The 19,429-nt window shown below is 27.3% G+C and overlaps 1 protein-coding gene across 4 annotated transcripts in view; it reads left to right on the forward strand.

Moving 5' to 3' along the window:
- LOC132917005 (lachesin-like) overlaps positions 1–19,429 on the forward strand; it is a 109,549-nt gene that overhangs the window by 84,008 nt on the left and 6,112 nt on the right. For 3 of the 4 annotated variants that reach the window (XM_060977504.1, XM_060977506.1, XM_060977503.1), the window contains 3 exons: positions 13,308–13,436; positions 15,105–15,242; positions 15,289–15,453. In XM_060977504.1, the coding sequence (XP_060833487.1) occupies positions 13,308–13,436; positions 15,105–15,242; positions 15,289–15,453 (432 nt within the window). The remainder of the gene's footprint in view (positions 1–13,307; positions 13,437–15,104; positions 15,243–15,288; positions 15,454–19,429) is intronic. The other variant, XM_060977505.1, reaches the window with a different exon arrangement.

Raw genomic sequence — 19,429 nt, forward strand, 5'->3', positions numbered from 1 at the left:
ATATGATCGTCAACTGATGATTTTTGGTTCTATGGCTGATGCATTTTTCGTTTTTATTCGTTTGTTTCGCGTAAGTATATTATTATTAATAACGAATGTCGAGTTATATTCAGGTATTTTTTAGTCGTTGCTGTTGAGCTTGCAGCACACCACCAATGAAAGTATTAACCGACAATTTATAATTCAATATGTATTTAGTGTTCACATATACGTTAACTAGACAGTATTCATTGTTCGGGGTAGTACTAAATGGTACTATGGTATACACTTTTCAAATAACACAAAATAAATTAAAAAGTACTTTATATTTTATCCACTACACGGAAAAATATTGAATCATGTAAATGTATTATGATTTTGGCGGTGGCAATTCTAATGTAACAAATATTAGCGTAAAAATAAATTCTAATATGTCAAAAAATACGATTTATCACGTAACGAAAAATCGGTTAACGAAGTATTATATAATATATTTGTTAATATTTAATTGCCATTGCAACTAAAATTGTTATGCCGGATTCATATAGCTACATCGATTGTCGTGTTGTGTTTAAAATCTAAATTTGTCCCAACTCACGGTAGATTATGGTTTGTGAATGACTACAACGGTCAATCAGAATATGATGAAAAAATATGACACGATAGACGACGTAGCTGTATAAAAAACGTTGGATCCAACTTAAAAAAAAACACATATGTACATTGCACATAAACAATATAATAAAATTATAACAAGAATTATATTGAATAAAAACAGTCTCTTGTAAAAAAATAATTTATTTTCTGAATTCAATATCATTTTACCAACTAAAATACTATTCTATAGAACGGCGGTTGTTTTTAGAATTAAAAATAATTGAACATAAACAATCAATAGACCTCATGTTTCACACAATAAATAAAATCAATAATATTATCATCTATAGAACACATTATCTTCATACATCATACTTATTCGTAGAATCATTAACATTTAATGCACTTCCCTCGGAAGAGTGTCATGTTGAGATACAAACTTCCGTTTTTAAATGAGAACCCCTCTTCTACTATAAATTAATTAATGGATAATTTTTCTGAAAATCTTGATGTATCAAAATTCAAATGATTATTTTTCGAGTAATATAACTTTGTGCACTTAGGATAATAGTTCTATGATAATAAGTTTTGGGAGGTTTGGTTATTTGAAAACTTTATTAATTGGTATTAATCTATTAAAATTTATAATTTGTAAAATTGGTCTAATATTACATATATTTAATATTTTTGAAAACTATTTTTTCACGAATACTATCCTTAGTAGTTTAACAATTTTAATAACCGAGAAACTACATGATCAAATATTAAATTAGGGGCATAATGTTTAAAAAAATTATCCACTAATTATATAGTAAAAAAGGCTGTTTTTTTTTGAAAATTTGTTATTACCACAAAAAATTCCTAAATAAAATGAAAAATTTCTAGACTAAATAAAAAATTAAAAAAATAATGTGAAATTTAAATATATTCAAAAATTCCAAAAATCAATATTTGAATAAATTAGTTATTATATAAAAAAAATTAGGTTTGAACATGCTTGATGAATCACTCTGTATACTATTATATTATAATATATGAAACCGCAAACTTTGAACGATTACGGTATAATACAGCGCATGTTATTAATAATTCGTTCTTGGCATCGGCAATGAGCGCTAACAAGCGATAAGTTCACACGCGGCTTTAAAGGTTCAACAAAGACGAAAGTATTATTTTGTATTTACACCTTAGTTGATAATATTCTACTTATTACGCTACAGAGAGACCGGAGCGCCAAGAAGACCAATAAAACTGTGATTATTTTACAAAATACCTATAAATGTCGTATTTTATTCGAGAAGATGAAATTCCATATTTTTGTACTCTATATTTATAGTTTAATTTATGTTTATTTTCTCACGTCACATTATACCAATTTGTATTAATATATATTTCATGTTCTAGTGTAAGTTATAGTTTTACACGTTTGTCGTAGGCATAATATTAATATATTTATGTATACATAATACATATTATAGATAATAAAGGGTAAGTACGGCACATGCACTTGTACAACATAATATATTTCACATCATCAAATATCATTTAAGTTCAAGTCGTCTTAAAATGTATTGTATAATATAATATTTCATTCAAATCATAGAAAATTGAATGTACTTTATGAGCTTTATGTTTAGAGGTACAGTCGAGGTTCTGTGGTTTCAAACGTTTAAAACACGATATTATACGTTCCAGCAATATATCTTTAGTTTGTAACACAACACTTAAGATGAAGTATTATGTTATGTGAATAAAACATGCTGTGCTTGTGTGCAAGGCACGTTTCATCTACTCTTAAATGTAATATTACAAACAGAATTAAATAGGTACCAACGTGGGTAGTACTTCTATCGACATGCGTTGTTTACTGTGCCCTACCCTCTACCTCCCCGTGGTTCTGTAATTAGCCATAACAGTTGCTAGTACAAATATTTTTTATTAGGCAATGAGACTCGATCGACGATTCATGAGCAATGTATTTGATTGAATAACGTTTGTACAAGTTTGATATTATTTAATACGTTAGGCGACCAAATACTTTCCACACTTCATTAACTTTTCATGAACTTGGTCGTTGTCAAAGTAAACCAAGAACCCCGCATCACGTTTACAAGATATAAAATATAAATCTCACATAAGCAATAAGAAAGAAAACTTTGATAGTTTCCTTAATGGTTTTTGTTTTAATAACACCTCATACTAAATTTTATCTCAATATGTGCAAAATATATTTTAGACTACATCATAATGTGTATATTTTTAATACTGAGGTTCTTTCAATCATTTATTGTATTTTAATGTTCTTCATTTTAATTGATGTAAATATATATTTGTGATATCGTGATATTATAACGTTGATTTTCGTATTATAAAAAAAGAAGTAATAATTTTTTATGTATGTAACTATAAATATAAATTTTAAGTCAATTTCTTTTTCGGAATCAAATTACAAAACCTTTTAATTTTATGATGGTTATTTTTTTACAAGCATGTGATCGCTATTTAATGCTTGAAAATTTTATAACTTTTTGTAAAAAATTCTCATCTTGACGGTAATTTTTTTTTTGTTAATATTTTTAATAGTCACTCAAAATGTTAAGAAAAAATACGAGAATAAATCATGAATAAAACGACATAAAATGGTTTATTTTGTTGCTTTATTAAAATAATCATATTTAAAAATATTCAATAAATATTAAAGATTAGTGTAAATTTCGAATACTTAAGCCAAATTATAATACTTCAATTAATAGTATTCTGTGCTGAGGGATTTTTAAACGTAATTTGTTACACGGCTTAATGGATAGGCAATATAGGTACATAACTATGTAAAGGAACACTTTGAAATGCTATCATTTATTACTCCATCATATTATATTATATTATTATCATAGTTTAAACTTAAAAGTTTTGTGAATAACTTTGATACAAATTGTTTATCTGGATACATGTTATATTACATATGGCTTATCAATCATAGTTAAAATTATATACTTTAATTATAATGGTATATCATTTTCTAACACCGTCACCATGAAAACTGAGTACTGGATGTAGAACAATGTGACGAAACTTCCAAACAACTTTGTAAGATAACTAATAACAAATATGTATTTATAAAATCTTATTTGCAGTCAATTTTATGTGGAATATATTTTGATGTTTAATTAATCAAGCTATATTGTTGTACATTATACTATTACTATTTATATGCTCTACAGTAAAGGGGATTGTATAACTACTCAAAATCATAGTATAATAACTATTATTAAAATATTTATTCTTAAAAAGTTTTTTAATTGTATAAAATATTGTTTTACTAGTCCCATTTATGTTGGTTGGTTTTCTGTTACATTACATGACTCAGCTACTCAAATAATAGTAAAGGTTCGTAACAAAAACTACTACAAATTATTTAATATTGTGTGTACTTTTCTAAAAGTACGTGACTCATTTGCGACACTGTTAATTTGCAATATTGTAAAACCTCAAGTTATTTAATATTATAATATTCTTTGAAATATAAGTTATCATTAATAAGGGCGTAAATGAAATAATATTATAGGCCATAATATAACTCGCGACGCAGTATCTTCACAGCAAGGAGGAAAGTAGTGGGTCGAGACGAGAGAAACAATGCATTTTGAGTTTAAGGATATTTTTTTATTTGAGAAAATTACAAATTATTACCATATATAATAGGATTTGTGATTGTAATATGTATTTATTTATTAATAAGGCAACATTTACTTGAGAAGAAAACTCTTCTTGGAGGCATAAAAAATTTAATTTTTTTTATAGGTCTTGAATTAATTCCCTAAACTATGTCCTTTTTAAACAGCTAGGTAGCTAGGAGGATGTTTTTGAAGCGAGAAAGGGAAGTTCTAGGATGTCGAAAAAAATAAAAACTCTCTAGTCATTTAAATATGAATAAAAATATAATTAAATTTCTGTACTATTAAGTTACATAATTAGAGTATATTTATTTTTCTCGTTTGAGTACGAAATTATAATTAATCTGTTTTAGCGACAATAACAAATAGGTACTTAATTATCGAATATACTCGTAATATAATATTAATATTGGATATTGACGATCGTATCCTACCAGACCTACCATCAATTGTAAACATATTTTATTACTCTTGTATATTAAACTATTTTTATACTACTCGTATACACGGGAAATTACGATAAATAATTATTTATTTTCAAATAAACATTTTTAAATTTTTAGTAGTTGTGTATGAAATTTTTTCTTATATTTTATATTAATAAGAAAATTGAAAACTATAGTTATTAGTTATTTTTTTAAATATTTTTATAATATAATAATATAACTATAATACAATTAGATCAAAAAGATATAAATTTCAAGAATATTTTTTTGAAATTTTTTTTTGCCTGCCTTTTGCATTTCTTATGTCTTCGACGTTATTCGAATCCACGTTCTATATCGTACTATCATAATATTATAATGTGTATAAATTATACCTTATAATATTGCATAATATAATATATAGGTAATAATAACAGTAACAATAATATACAAATATATATTATACGCTCGCGCCAAAGATAAACGGCCGTGAACGTTATTTCGCGTTTCCATTTCCGGCGGAGAAAAAAAACAAACAAACAACAAAAAAAAACAGGATATTATATATTTACGTCCGAAACGTCTGTTCGCTCGAACGCCAGTCCAAACGTGCTGTTGCCATACGTTTGGGTGAGGGCGACGGCGATAAAAATTCGCCACGTCGTGTGCGCGACGAGTGTTCGATATTGTCTCCTTCCGTATATAGTCTCGAACAGAAAAATGAACGTAGCTATTATATAATGTACAGACTACTGCAGGTACAGGGGACTGTACGTGTATAACACACGATTATATTTGATATATTTTATTTAGTCATTTTAATGTTTACAAAGTAAAGTGAGATAATACTTCTTTAAGCGACATTGTAAGATGTATTTACTCATTTACTGGAGTAGATTTATAATAGCAAAAATCATACATTAACCCAATCTAGACACGATCGTAATCTTAACACGTTTGGGGTGGTCACGAATTCCATATTATTACGACAAGAACAAATAAACATTGTTAATCGTGATAATATGATTACATGATTTACACGCAGTGATTTAGTCATCAGTTATTCCTAGTCGAATAATTTTAAAATTATTCGATACATTATAACGAGTTATAAATATATCAATTATTTTGATAGAAATGAAAAGTAAACATTTTTTCAGTATGTCAAAATAAAACGTATACATTTTTTTTCAAACGATGACGTATGCCCACGACGTGATGATAAAATTTCTGAGCCGTGTCCTTATTGTTTTAAGAATAAATAGGCCACGACGATTTCTTCTACACGAGCGGAATCTAAGTACAAGTTGAAACTAATTTAGGAGTAGTTATATACATATTTTTAATAGCTAAATATCGAATACAACTGTCTGGAAATATAATATAAATTAAAAATAGTATTAACCACATGCATCCGAGTTGATCCATCCAACCTAAGTAAAACCAGAGGTCTTGGCGCTTGGCCTCTTAGCAGCCCCTTTACCGCAACACTGAGTAGGTAATGTAAACTATCAAATGTCTGATAATGCGAGTCTTTAATTTTACGACATCAATACAAATCTCTACTAAACGTGAACTTTTAATGTCAGTTAACCGCTGCCTCCGTTTCTTCGTTAAATTTAACCAGATATGATTTTTTCAGTTACACGTGCATATTTAATATCGTAGTATATTTCGCATATCTCAGAGTTATATAATCTCGTAGAATATCATTGTTTGCTTGTGATATCGTCCTTTTTGTGTTTCATCTTGTATCTTGCTTTCATTTGCCTCCGAATGTGATGTTGATGTATATTATTTATAACAGTTTAACGCACATATATAAATACATATATATATATATATATATATATATATATATATATATATATATATATATGTGGTTTACTGGATATTATAATAGCTTGCCAACTTCTTTACGGTTTCTTAGGATTTCATTTGTGACAATCACTAACAACTTCGTCTCAAATACAATGGAGGACAGTATAATATATTCTTTAGTGCACATACATTATGGCGAATACAGAGGCAAAAATTTAAAAAAAAAAAAAAAACAACAACAACAATAATTAATATCACAAGATTCTCTTGATCAAGTCGCAGGATTTGTTTTTAATTAAGCGTGTTCGCTTGTTAATTATTATGAACTTTATTGCTCCCGAAACTAAAATATATTATGTGTCATACATAAATTATAAGTGGATTTCTCGTTGTGAATTATGATGACGTTAATACGTGGATATTAACGAAAATTCAATTAACTACACATTTCCAATGGCAATAAAATAACAACAATTTTTTGATCCTTAATAATCGCCTGAGTCTAATGACTCATTACTAGAAAATATTATTTCGCAACGTTTTATTACTTAGGTATAGGTATTTCGTATAAATTAAAAAAAAAACGATTTGAATATCGATATTATAGTATTTGACGACAACTTGTATGTAAATATCATAAATAATATTGTTTGATATTAAACTGTAAGAAAATAGTCGAAAGATAATAATATACATATAAGAATCAAACTGAAAATGTATTATAAATATTAAATAGTTGGTTTTGTTTTTATTATTAAACGGCATTCTAACAGTTATAATAATAATAATACATTATAAAAACAATATCACGTAGAATAGATAGAACTACCATATTATAGTTTACATTTCAGTACTATAAACTATTCAGAATTGGTTTTTTTTATTATTACTATAAAAACATAATATTTTTGTGTATAACAAAATATCTTAACGATACATGAGGTTTTAAAAATATCAATACTCAAAATATCTTGATATTATTGTCAAAGACGTACAAAACTCGACGGGTTAAAAGTGGATTAATATTTCCTTTTTGCGATTTGTATATCGAAGTAGTTGCGTTATAAGTTATAACATTATGCGTTAATACGCTTAAATCATTAAAACGTTTAATTAATATTTGACATTTATTGTGGAATATTTTAATGATTTTGGCGGTAATCTTAGATATTTATACGTGTAAAACACACGCATCATGAATAATCCAAAATTACCTCATGAATAAGATTACAATAAAAAGTATAAATAAAGCTTATAATATCTGCACTCTGCAGTGTTTATAATTAAGTAATCCTGCAGTAAAAATAATATGATTATATAATAATGGTATAGCGTGTTGTAAAATATCGCGAAGTGGAGTATTAACGGTATTAAAGAATCTTTTATAAATACATTTTTTATTGTTTTTTTTTCAAGTATATTTTTATAAACATTTCGAAGTTGTTTTCAAGTTTTTAATGTTAAAAAGCGATTATATTTAGTTATGATATTATTAAACGGTTTTATCAATAAAAAAAAAACAAAACTTTTTTAAAATAATTGTATAAAAATATACAAGTACAATAATAAATAAATTCAAATTTATTGTAATTACACGCAAGTCGTTTTCATTCATTTATTAACAATTTAATTAATAACTATATTGAAGGAATTGTAAAATAATGATACTTTAATGCATTGGCTTGTAAAACTAATATAATTTACCTAAACAAGCTTAATTATTTGCCTGGTTATTAATTTTATTTATTTCTAGGAGAATAAATAGCATTATACAATACTCCCCGTACCTACTCTAAACACAATCAATAAACTATTTTCGTCAGATGTTGCCTCAATAATGATTGAATTAAAATCTATATTTTAATCATTTCATAGTGCATTAAGTGAATTTATGTTTGTAGATTACTCGGATACGATTGGCATATATTATAGATTAGTTAAATTAGGGTCAATCGCACGATAAGCCCAAAGCGAAAAAAATTCCAAACTCACTACAGCAGTGGTTCATTTAATATTTTTAAGTTATTCAATTATTTAGCAATATAGAGGTGTAGGTATAACAAACAAGAATTTAATAATATAGTAAAAATGCTTTATACCAGAGATATGTATAGACTATAGTAAAAAAAAATTTAGTGTATTTTAGTGTGACAAATGACAATACTTCATAACAATTATTAGAAATTGAAAACACTGCCTGTGTAATAGAAATATAATTTTTGGTATACATCAGTACATCACGTCTGAGTATTATGTAGTTAGTATTAACTAAATCATCATAATAATTGTTTTTAAAACCTCTCAGTACCTATAATATTTAAATGTATAGGCTGGTACATACTCTTAATAGCAACAATGGCTATTGGTAGAAATCGCATGAAAAGGTAGGAAATTCCAAAAAACAGGAATATTATTGCTCGGTAATTCCCAGAATTGTCAGCCTTAGAAGTAGGGGAAGTACTCAATCGACTGCGGATTACGTGAAGATGCGGTACTGTTCTCTCGCGAGACAGTGTATAATAATAATATTATAGTAATATATAGTCTGTTGTGTAAATTGGCAGCGACTATAGATTTGGATGGAATGAGTGATTCTTCAATGATTCAAGGAGTTTAATAGTTTAACGAATTTAATTGACAAATTCGAACACTGATTCAAAGAACTCATTAGGAACAGTGAACTTTTTGCTGTTATGGAACACAATTTTCGGTTGATATTTCTGATGTGAAAATCAAATTGCAAACGGAATTTATTGAGTAAAAACCAGATTATACATTGATAACTAACTCATAGAAACATTTAATCGGTGCTCTTTATTCGATTTTTAAAATTATAACTATCCAAGGAAACATATTATACCGTCTTTCACAATCACGCGTTATTCATGCCCTCGGGAACAAATGCTTTCAGGCATAAAAAAAAAATCGTAAATAAAAATCGGTCCACTATTTCGGACAAGCACATCGATAGTTTTTGACGATTAATACAAATTCAATCGATCCGGATATTGGTTTATTCGATTTTCACAACAAAGTACAAATAAATAATGAATTAAAAAATGTTAACAGCCTACGAAAACTTCTACTCATTATTAATGTTACGCAATATTTCTCAAAGATTGGACACTCGTGCTTTAAATAGTCTAAATTATATCTGTATTGTATATATTGTGTACAATTATGTTGTTGTAACGATATACCGGTGTGTGCTTAATTAAGAAAAACCTATAGAATCAAACATTTTTTTTTTCTATTATTGCTGTACACAAATTTTGTTTTAAATAAAATCATTAAATTTACTGGCGCATTTAAAACGACTCGACGAATCCAGGTTAAATAAAAACGCGTATAATTCGAAAGTTTTCGTGATTTTTCTTATTATACGCGCACTTCGATCGTTTACGATTTGAATAGATCGACTGGCTTTATTATTCTTGACAAAAAACGAGTAAAACGAAGGTATTGCTGAATTAAAGCAATACTATATAAACGACGATGATTTTTTTTTTTTTTGCTTTCGTTATATTTTCTTCGGTCATGATTAAGAGGCGGCGCAATAAGTATAAAAACGCAATATACATATATATTTATTACATTAAATTGCACAGCTCCTCCGCACCATTTTACAATGAATATTCATAAGTTGTCCCTCTCGCCGCGACATCATCCTCCGGTCCACCCTCATCGTACATATACTATCGCCTAAAGTGAGCCGTATGGAAACTTTTCGACCAAGAATAATATTTACATATTTTATTACATTTTAAACGCTCGTTTGTAATACTTATATAATAATAATAATAATAATAATATACACCGTCTTCCGCGTCTGGCGGGGTTGCTATACGAAGGGTACTTATTGCTCGCGAGCGGCGGCAGAGGTCCACTCCGGGCGGCGGTGGCCATGCCGAAAGCGCAGCGAAACTTCCCGAATCGTATCGTCGTTGACTCGTAGTAGTATTATATAGTTATATTCATATCGATAACGACGATTGCCGCCGATGTTTAATAAATGTAAATGTCTCGGTGGATTTATTATACTTATTGTTGTAGTGTAATGTATTATTATTGCGTGTACCGCATTTCGCCTTATCGGATAAATATAATATATCCTACGACTGCAAAACAAATAACGATCGCTGCCATTGCCAGCGTAATCTTCGAGCGATAAAAGTATATAGTAATATTCACGAGAATAATGTATACACACAGTATGTAATTTTTATTTTTTATCTCAAATTTATCAGACGAATTTTTAGGAAAAATAATTCACTGGACATCCCATTTTGTTAGTTATTGTATAAAACTGTGTTTGTTACCGATGAACATTTGTCAGTTAAATACCAGTTATTCCAGTAACTTAGATGCAGTAAGTTGTAGTTAGCAACTGCATTTCACTGTTACGCGTCATAATTGTTACGATAACACAAATAGGAATTAAGTTGTATACAAATCAGTAGGTACTCCAAACGAACCAAATGTTGTAATATATTTTTTCCCAGACTCATTTTATTGCATTTTTTTAAACGTTTTTTAAGTATAAATTTTAAATATATATTATTATTAGCAATTTCATAACACTCTTGACTTAAATTTCTAGCCGTTTAGAACTGCTATTTGCATATTATTAGAAAGCATTGGTGCTATCAGGAAAACCAAACGGTTGTATACTTTCCATTCGAAATGCGCTTAAAGTTATTTTTTCACAAATAACTTTGAAATTTTATAGTTTACCCATACTATATAGGTGTATAAGTATATTGTTATAAAATGGTATAAGACGTCTTGTTTCAAATTTTGATATATATATATTATACATATACAATATATATGTATATCACACGTGGATTATCTCGGAGTACAAACGACTCAAAAACATTACCATTGGGTAATAACAATATTATAATAACCGTTATTGAAAACTGTACAAGTTGCATAATATACAAATGTATTTTACGAACGTTATTATTTCGGTCGATTGAATTTTTAATGCCAACAGTTGATAAAAAAAAAAAAAAACAAACAACTTTATAATCTTTTTTACAATATATAATATATATAATATATATACTTATGTATAGTATGGCTCATCAAGTTTTTAACTTTCAAACTTCACAAATACATACACACATAAACGCATATAAGTATACCATGTTGTTAACTTTTAAACTTTCTCTATTTCGCACGCAATTACGGTGCGATATTTTAGCGCGCGAAAAACGTTACGCGAAACGCTGTCACTTTATCCGCTGTAATTTTAATGCGCGTGGTCTTCTGAAAGCCACCACAGGATAACGTTGGTACATTTTATGATATTATTATTTTTATCTGGGAATGAAAATCGTATGCGCGTGTATATCGCATTTGTATAAACTTTGCGAAATGTAATTTTCCCATACCTACACAATATTATACTCTACTTGGTACGTTATGTGTCGTATTTGTACACATTTAAACGTAAATAATTATTTTTAAAAAGTTTAAAAATATATTGTGAATAAAAATGGCAGTAATCAGAAAAGTTTTAAAACCTATACGACCACTTGACATATTTTCCTATACAGGTGCAGTGAATAATTGCACGAAAAAACGTGTATCATATGTCAATATTAAGCAAATTTAACAATTGATAACTTTGGTTTTCATGTACCTGTATAATATAATACTTGTTAACTGTATAATATCTATTTTACCTCATCACACTTCACGAACTCTTCATCTCGATCGTATATCAATTTTTATTTTTTTCTGTTTTCTCATATTGTATCATCTATATTTAGTACATAGGGTAATTCATCAAGTATGGTCCCCCCTTTTTAAATTTAATAATGCATTTATTCAAATTCTGAAGATTTTTTAAATTTTAAAATAAATTCAATGGTTATATTTTTAAATACTTAAATTGTGTTTATACCATTTCAAATGCCCTATAGCTATATAAACGTCTGTCTTCAAATAAAAACGTTCTTATTTTACAATGAATTGTTAATTAGATGATTTTTTCAAGAATGTTGATGTAGCTAAAAAACAAAATTTGAATACGATGATTTCAAGTTATTAAAATGTTTATATGTATTAATAATAGTCTATAAAAATGTTTTTACAAAAATTTAAAATATGATATGTAATATTTAATCTAGTACTTACAATACTTAAACACTTTTTACCGACCATAGTAAGTTAATATAATAGTATTCGTATATTAGTATATATTTTTAAAGCCCCTATATATTTAAACACAGTATCAAACAGCATTATTATCCCTAGTACATTATTTGTAATAATTGAAAAACTATTCGTTTAAGTTAAAATTTAAAATTACAAAATATTTCCATAAACCCATCTACGAGATAATTTATTATAAGTAGAGTGATTCTTTAATGAAAAATAAACATTTGTATCAGTATTGGATACTATAAAATAAAAATCTAAATAATATGACATTTTAGTTCAGAAATTCCAAAAACCAGAATTTTAATAATTGTATTATTTAAGAAAAAATGGGATGTACATGCTTTTATAATATACATGTACTTTAATACATACTTTCAAATTATTTAATAGTATCATCTTATATTTTATCAATAAAATTGAAGTCATTGATTTTATACTCTTATATATCACATTTTTTGTATTTCAATATAATATATATATATTTGCTCGTATATTAAATTGTTCATCGCACGTTTTCGCTAATTTTTGCGTGTTAGATAAAAAATTATTCGGTTAAAAGATATAAAAATGTATTAATCGTTATATTAATTTTATTTATTTTTCGACCATATATTTTATTATGATTTTATTTTTTCAGTTAATTTCATCGACGGCGAAGTATTACACATAACGAGAGTGAGTAGGCTCCACATGGGTGCTTATTTGTGCATAGCCTCGAACGGTGTTCCGCCTTCCATCAGCAAAAGAGTCACACTCAAAGTCCAATGTAAGTTTATATTTATATTATTTAAGTTATCAATAATACATTTTACTTAATCGGAATTTGATTATTCGCATGAAATAAAATATACTGTTGGAAATATACCGCCTACGCCACTCAATAAACCATTACTGTAAAATATTTATATTATAATATATAGGTAGCCACCACAACTGTCATTATTATTCATTTTATATTTTGAACATTTAATATGGGTAGACGGTTTTATATTTAACCTTATATTGCAATTTTTTGCATTATTGTTTCGATTGGCTTAAGTATTTTTAAACAACACCTAAATATCCATCCATGTATAAATTATACAATAAATATATAAATACATAAGTATTTAGTTGCACTGAATTGACCGGATTCGTCGTGTAGAATAATATAGGATATTTAGCCAAAACAATTATCTTAACGGTAATTGTAACAAATCAAGATCACGTTTATTCCAAGTGTAATTTTATTGGCCGGACAAACTATGAATAGTAATGTAAAACGATATTTGGTTATAGCGTTCGTATATTAATTAAATAGACTAATTAACTACAACCTGCGTAATATTATATACAATATACATAAATAAATCCAATGGATGATTTCACATTCTTACATACTATAGGTATGACGTTTATATTTCGTATTTCTGAGATTTAATAAAAACACTCAGAGTCATTTCGTTTCTTGGAAAATGTAATGGTGAATATTATATACTCAACAAATAGTAAATAAAAAAACTAAACAAACACTAGTTTATTCTGCAGCGCATGCCTAGCTGTTTTTAGATTAAAATTAATACGAGTATAATCGTAAATACCTTCAAGAGTAGAAAATTAAACTTTTTTATGAAATAAAAAGTACTACAATTTTTCATGAGATATACAGTAAAAATCGTAAAAATATGCAACAAATTTGTAAAAATTATTCATAAAATAGAGTATAGTAACAAAAAAAAAAAAATGTACAATATATACATTTACAATAAAATTGTTTATTTGATAATTATTATTATATTTTCAACAAAATAAAATCAACATCCGTAGTATTAATATTAAAATAAATGACTTTTTCATTAAAAAACATAATATCGTAGTATAAATTTAGTGATAACAATTGACAATCCTTTTACAGAATCATTTTTTTATACAATAATATATTATTGAATTCAAATTTAACAAATTTGAAATAAATTTTTTAAACAAATTAAAATAACTTACTCAACATCTACTATACAACAGAGTGGTTTCCACTTGCCTACCTTTTTTCATTCAATTTTGGATTATATTTATAATCAAATGATTTTAAATATATTTAATGACTTAGAATAAAATTTTATATTTATATTTCTTAGTTGTAGGATGTTTGTACAATAATAATTAATCCTTCAATGTTTGACTAAGAAACTCTAATTGTTATCCAACGAAGTAATAAATATAATAATCTTTCGATTATAGACTATATAGAATATGGTCAGCTCATCTTAATGACGAGATTGTTAGTTTCTCAAAATTCAAATGATAAACAATAAAACATACAGGTGTTCCATATAAGTCTAATAGAACCTAGTAAATTCAGATTTTTATTGAAGTTTTTTTTTAATTCGTCTCGTGTTTGCGATTATTGTCAAGATAACTGATATTTACTAATTTATATTTGACAATTGTGTTACAGTTCCTCCAATGTTAACTATTTCGAATCAACTGGTGGGTGGCTATATTGGCCAGGACATCAAGTTAGAGTGTCACACCGAAGCGTTTCCAACGTCCATAAATTTTTGGACGACCGAAAAGGGTGACATGATCGTCTCGGGTAAGCAACGAAGTGACTGAATTGTGTAAAAAATGAACAAAAGTAGATATGACGGTTTCAGGCGAAAAATATGAGGCCATATCCACGGATAGCGGGTACAACAAGTACATGATTCTGAAGATTAGAAAATTGTCGCCACAAGATTTTGGATCATACAAATGTGTAGCAAAGAATTCACTGGGTGAAACCGATGGATTTATCAAACTAGATCGTAAGTGTATTTTATGTACCATATATTTTATTTTCATTATCTACCTGTTTGAATCTTTGTTGTTTTCACATTACCGAAATATCATGATTATTTAATTCGATTATCGTATCGTAAATAGCGATCGGCTACATCACTATATAATTTATTATTACTTTTAAAGTAAATATTGTCATGCGATCTGAAAACTACTCGTAATTAGAGTGCTTCGATAAAGAGAGTGTGGTTATAGAGCGTTTCTCTTATAATTGGTTATTATGATTGTCCGTCATTAGTAGGCTAATATTTCTTTGACAACTGATATTATATGAGCATAATGTATAAACTGTAAATTGTGACTTAAATAAATTAATACATTTTACATATTTAAATATTTTTCCATCTTTAATGTGTAAGATGTGATAAAGATTTTTTTTTTTTTAGTGATTACACGTCTACATCTATGTATAAGTACTTATATAATGTTTCCCTCTAATAATTATATTTATTCATTGTTTCAATAAAATTTATGTTACATCACTAGTATATTTTTTATCAATTATATTTTTCTCTTGTTGATTAATGTTATTATAGTATTGTAACGATGCCAGTACAGGCTGTTATTAGATGCTCAAGCTCTTGTAGAAAAGAGTTTCTTATGAAATAATAATCTATCAACTAGCGATTATAAGATTTTTAAATTTTTAAATGTATATTCTCATAATATCATTTCAAACATAATACAATATTATTGGAATATTCAAACGTCGCAAAACTCGCCCCATCTTTCACCTGTTTCATTGCCCCCCCTACCGGCCCCTTCCCACTTAAAACCATAATACGCCCGCACTGCAGAGTGTGTATCAAGTATAGTTTATCCGAAGAATTCGGATACACAATTATTGCAAGAACACGATTTTATTCACGGTAACTCTTCAATAACTAAAAGTACTCACACATCACGTATTTCACCGACGAGATTCGCTTTAAAAACGTTTGATCAAAACGTATATACGATATAAGTTGAGAGTTTGAGATATAACAGCGAGCAAACTTGTACAAACCTAAAATTGAACCTTGTACCAACACACACTTTGTATACATTCGGCCATCGGTTAAGTAATTTTATAAGAAAAACACGCAACTGCATTTTTTTTTTTTACAAATGTGCACGGAACGATATAAAAGGGAGCGGAATCGAGTAAACAATCCGGCCGTTTAACACACAATACATGTTTATTCAACAAGCAAGTTCACCTTCCTTTTTTTTCAATAATGCAGTTATTCAATGTCCTTGTTATTTAAATAAGAATGACCTTTTTAAATATAAACTATTAATTAGATGATTTTTATGTATTTTAAACAAATTCATAGTTCTTTAATATGGTTTCACACAACTATAATATGCATGTATCATAAGATAATATACTATTCATTGTATTCAGAAAATTTTTTAAATTTATAAAATTTAGAGGACACATATTAGTAATTATAAATTTTATATCATATGAAAGACAGCCACTATATTATATATTCCAAATTTATTAAAATTGACATAATATTATCATAATTAGTACACAAAGTTTAATTACTCAAAAATGACTAGATCAATTTTTTTTTATTTATAAGTATAAAAATGTTCAACAGTCTTTTAATTAATAATTTATGATAAAAAGGTGATTTTCCACAGAATGTTTCTTAAATAAAGTGTTCAGATCTATGGATTTTAATTTTAAAAATGTTATTCTTGCTTGTGTTACATTACTATAATATACTATTGGTTGTTAGTACCTATAATTATTACAAGTTTAAATAGCAAAATGGTTATGCACGGAAAAAGACCACTCGAGTTGCTCATATATTAAGAAACTAAATATATATACGACCGAAATATAATTTTTTGAATATATTAGTATTTTATTTTTCTATTAATTTATTATAAAAAAAACACATTCTTAAGTTTTATTTATTTTAAAGCATAAAATAATTGATTTTATTACAATTGTAACTGTATTCGAGTTAATAACGAAATAAAAAAAAATTATAACGCTCCGACATCGTAAAATATATAGTCTCATGTATCGTATATAAATTTAGTTTAATAACTATGAACGTATGGTATTTTTGATAAATTGGCAACATTTTTAGAAAAAACTATTCCGCTTCTGATAATATAATAATAATATAACTCTTAAATAAATAATAGAATTTTTATTCATAAGAATGTAACAATACTTCATTCCATGTATAGAAACGATTTTTTCAAAAACGGAAAATTGACTCAAATAACACTATAGTATAATATAATAATACATATATAACAATAGTTGTAAGGGTGGCTCACTATGTGTATATAGGTGTAGCTGTGCGAAGTGAAGCGTATTGTTTTGCCAATATACGTTTTTGGTTGAAAAAAAACGAAACGAAACGAAACTTGTCGTGGCGCGTACGATACACATCTAAAATAACACGACTGTGACTTTGGTTTTCGTTTGCCCGAGAGATTTTCAAACATCAATCACCCCCGTTATCGCTACATATAGATATCGCTGGAAAATAACCTGCAGCCGCTATATTATTATTATATTCTTTTGCCGTTAGCTGTTCCATAATATTACACGACGTAATACCGCATTATATTATACGATATACTGCCGGGAATATGTTACATTATTGCAACATTCATCCCACTCGTAATTAAGTCCCGGCGTGAAAAAAGTGTCATATCATTATTATCACGGGCCGTGGGATAGCGGTTCTTTTTTTTTTGGGGGGGGGGCAAGTGCAGCAATTCTGTAATAAAAGTTTAAAGCGAAAATTGTACGTGCTAATTTAATATGTTTATATTTATAAACAATTTTTCCGGTTGTTTGGGTAGATAGTATAGGATAAGATTTTTTGAAATAATGTATCAACATAATGAAGTAAACTTTTTTTTATTAAATCTGTTTTAATTTCGTTCGCTGATCTTTCACGCTCATCTTATTTAATTTTTTTTAATGATAATTGCAGTTACTGTTTATCATTAGGTAATTTTTAGTACGTATTTTGTGATGTTTAATAAAACATTTTTTTTTTTTTTTTTTTTAATGCTTTGAGGCTTTATTATTTAAACGACTATACGGTCTTTATAAATATGTTTAACAAATGTTTATGGTTTTCATACTAAATTTAAATAATATAAACATTTCAAGTTGATAAAGGTGCATTTCCAATGAAATGACTACTGTCCTTAATCTAAATTATTCTTACACTAAGTCTTTTGATTTTAGACGCTTTTAAAATGTCGAATATCCTTATAGAGTTATCTATAGTAATCGGATGACCAATGGATTGACATGGTGATCTAGCCTCGTATCGTGTCAGCGAACAAACTTTTAGATTTCGTCAATTGTAATGGGCAGCATTATATCATAGGGAATTTCGATATTTCTTTCGAACTGGTAAGTTGTAGTAATGGTCTAAAGATCGATGTTCTAACAGCGTTGTATTACATTAATGTTAGACTTATCTAGAACAAGCCCACAGTTGGATTTCATAATTTATATAATAGCTATATACAGTAAACGTTTGTTTTGGATGGGTAATTCGGAGTGTGGTCCGACTAACCAGTAAAGTTTTCTCATCTATTCTCTAATTTGTATTTTTTTTATGACGAACGTGGTATTTCCGGTTTAGACGAGAGTCAAAGATCAAAATATATTTCAAGATATTTTGCTGAATATTTTTGTCGTATTAGTAAAACGAAACATGTTTAGGTGAAAAAAATTCTTCTCATTTTGATCTAATCTGATTCAATACTGAGAATACATTTTGTTAATGAATATATTGAAAGCATAGAATCAACCATTTTTTAGAACTAAAAGATACGTCTGTAAGAGAGTTTCAAATGTTTATAATTGGTGTAATTATATTATTTAATTATTTTTAACAATTATTTATAAAATACAAAATTTTAAATTAAACAAAAATATCTTTCGTACGGTACCTATGCCATAAG

Source organism: Rhopalosiphum padi, chromosome 1, assembly GCF_020882245.1.
Source record: "Rhopalosiphum padi isolate XX-2018 chromosome 1, ASM2088224v1, whole genome shotgun sequence".
Taxonomy (NCBI): Eukaryota; Metazoa; Arthropoda; class Insecta; order Hemiptera; family Aphididae; genus Rhopalosiphum; species Rhopalosiphum padi.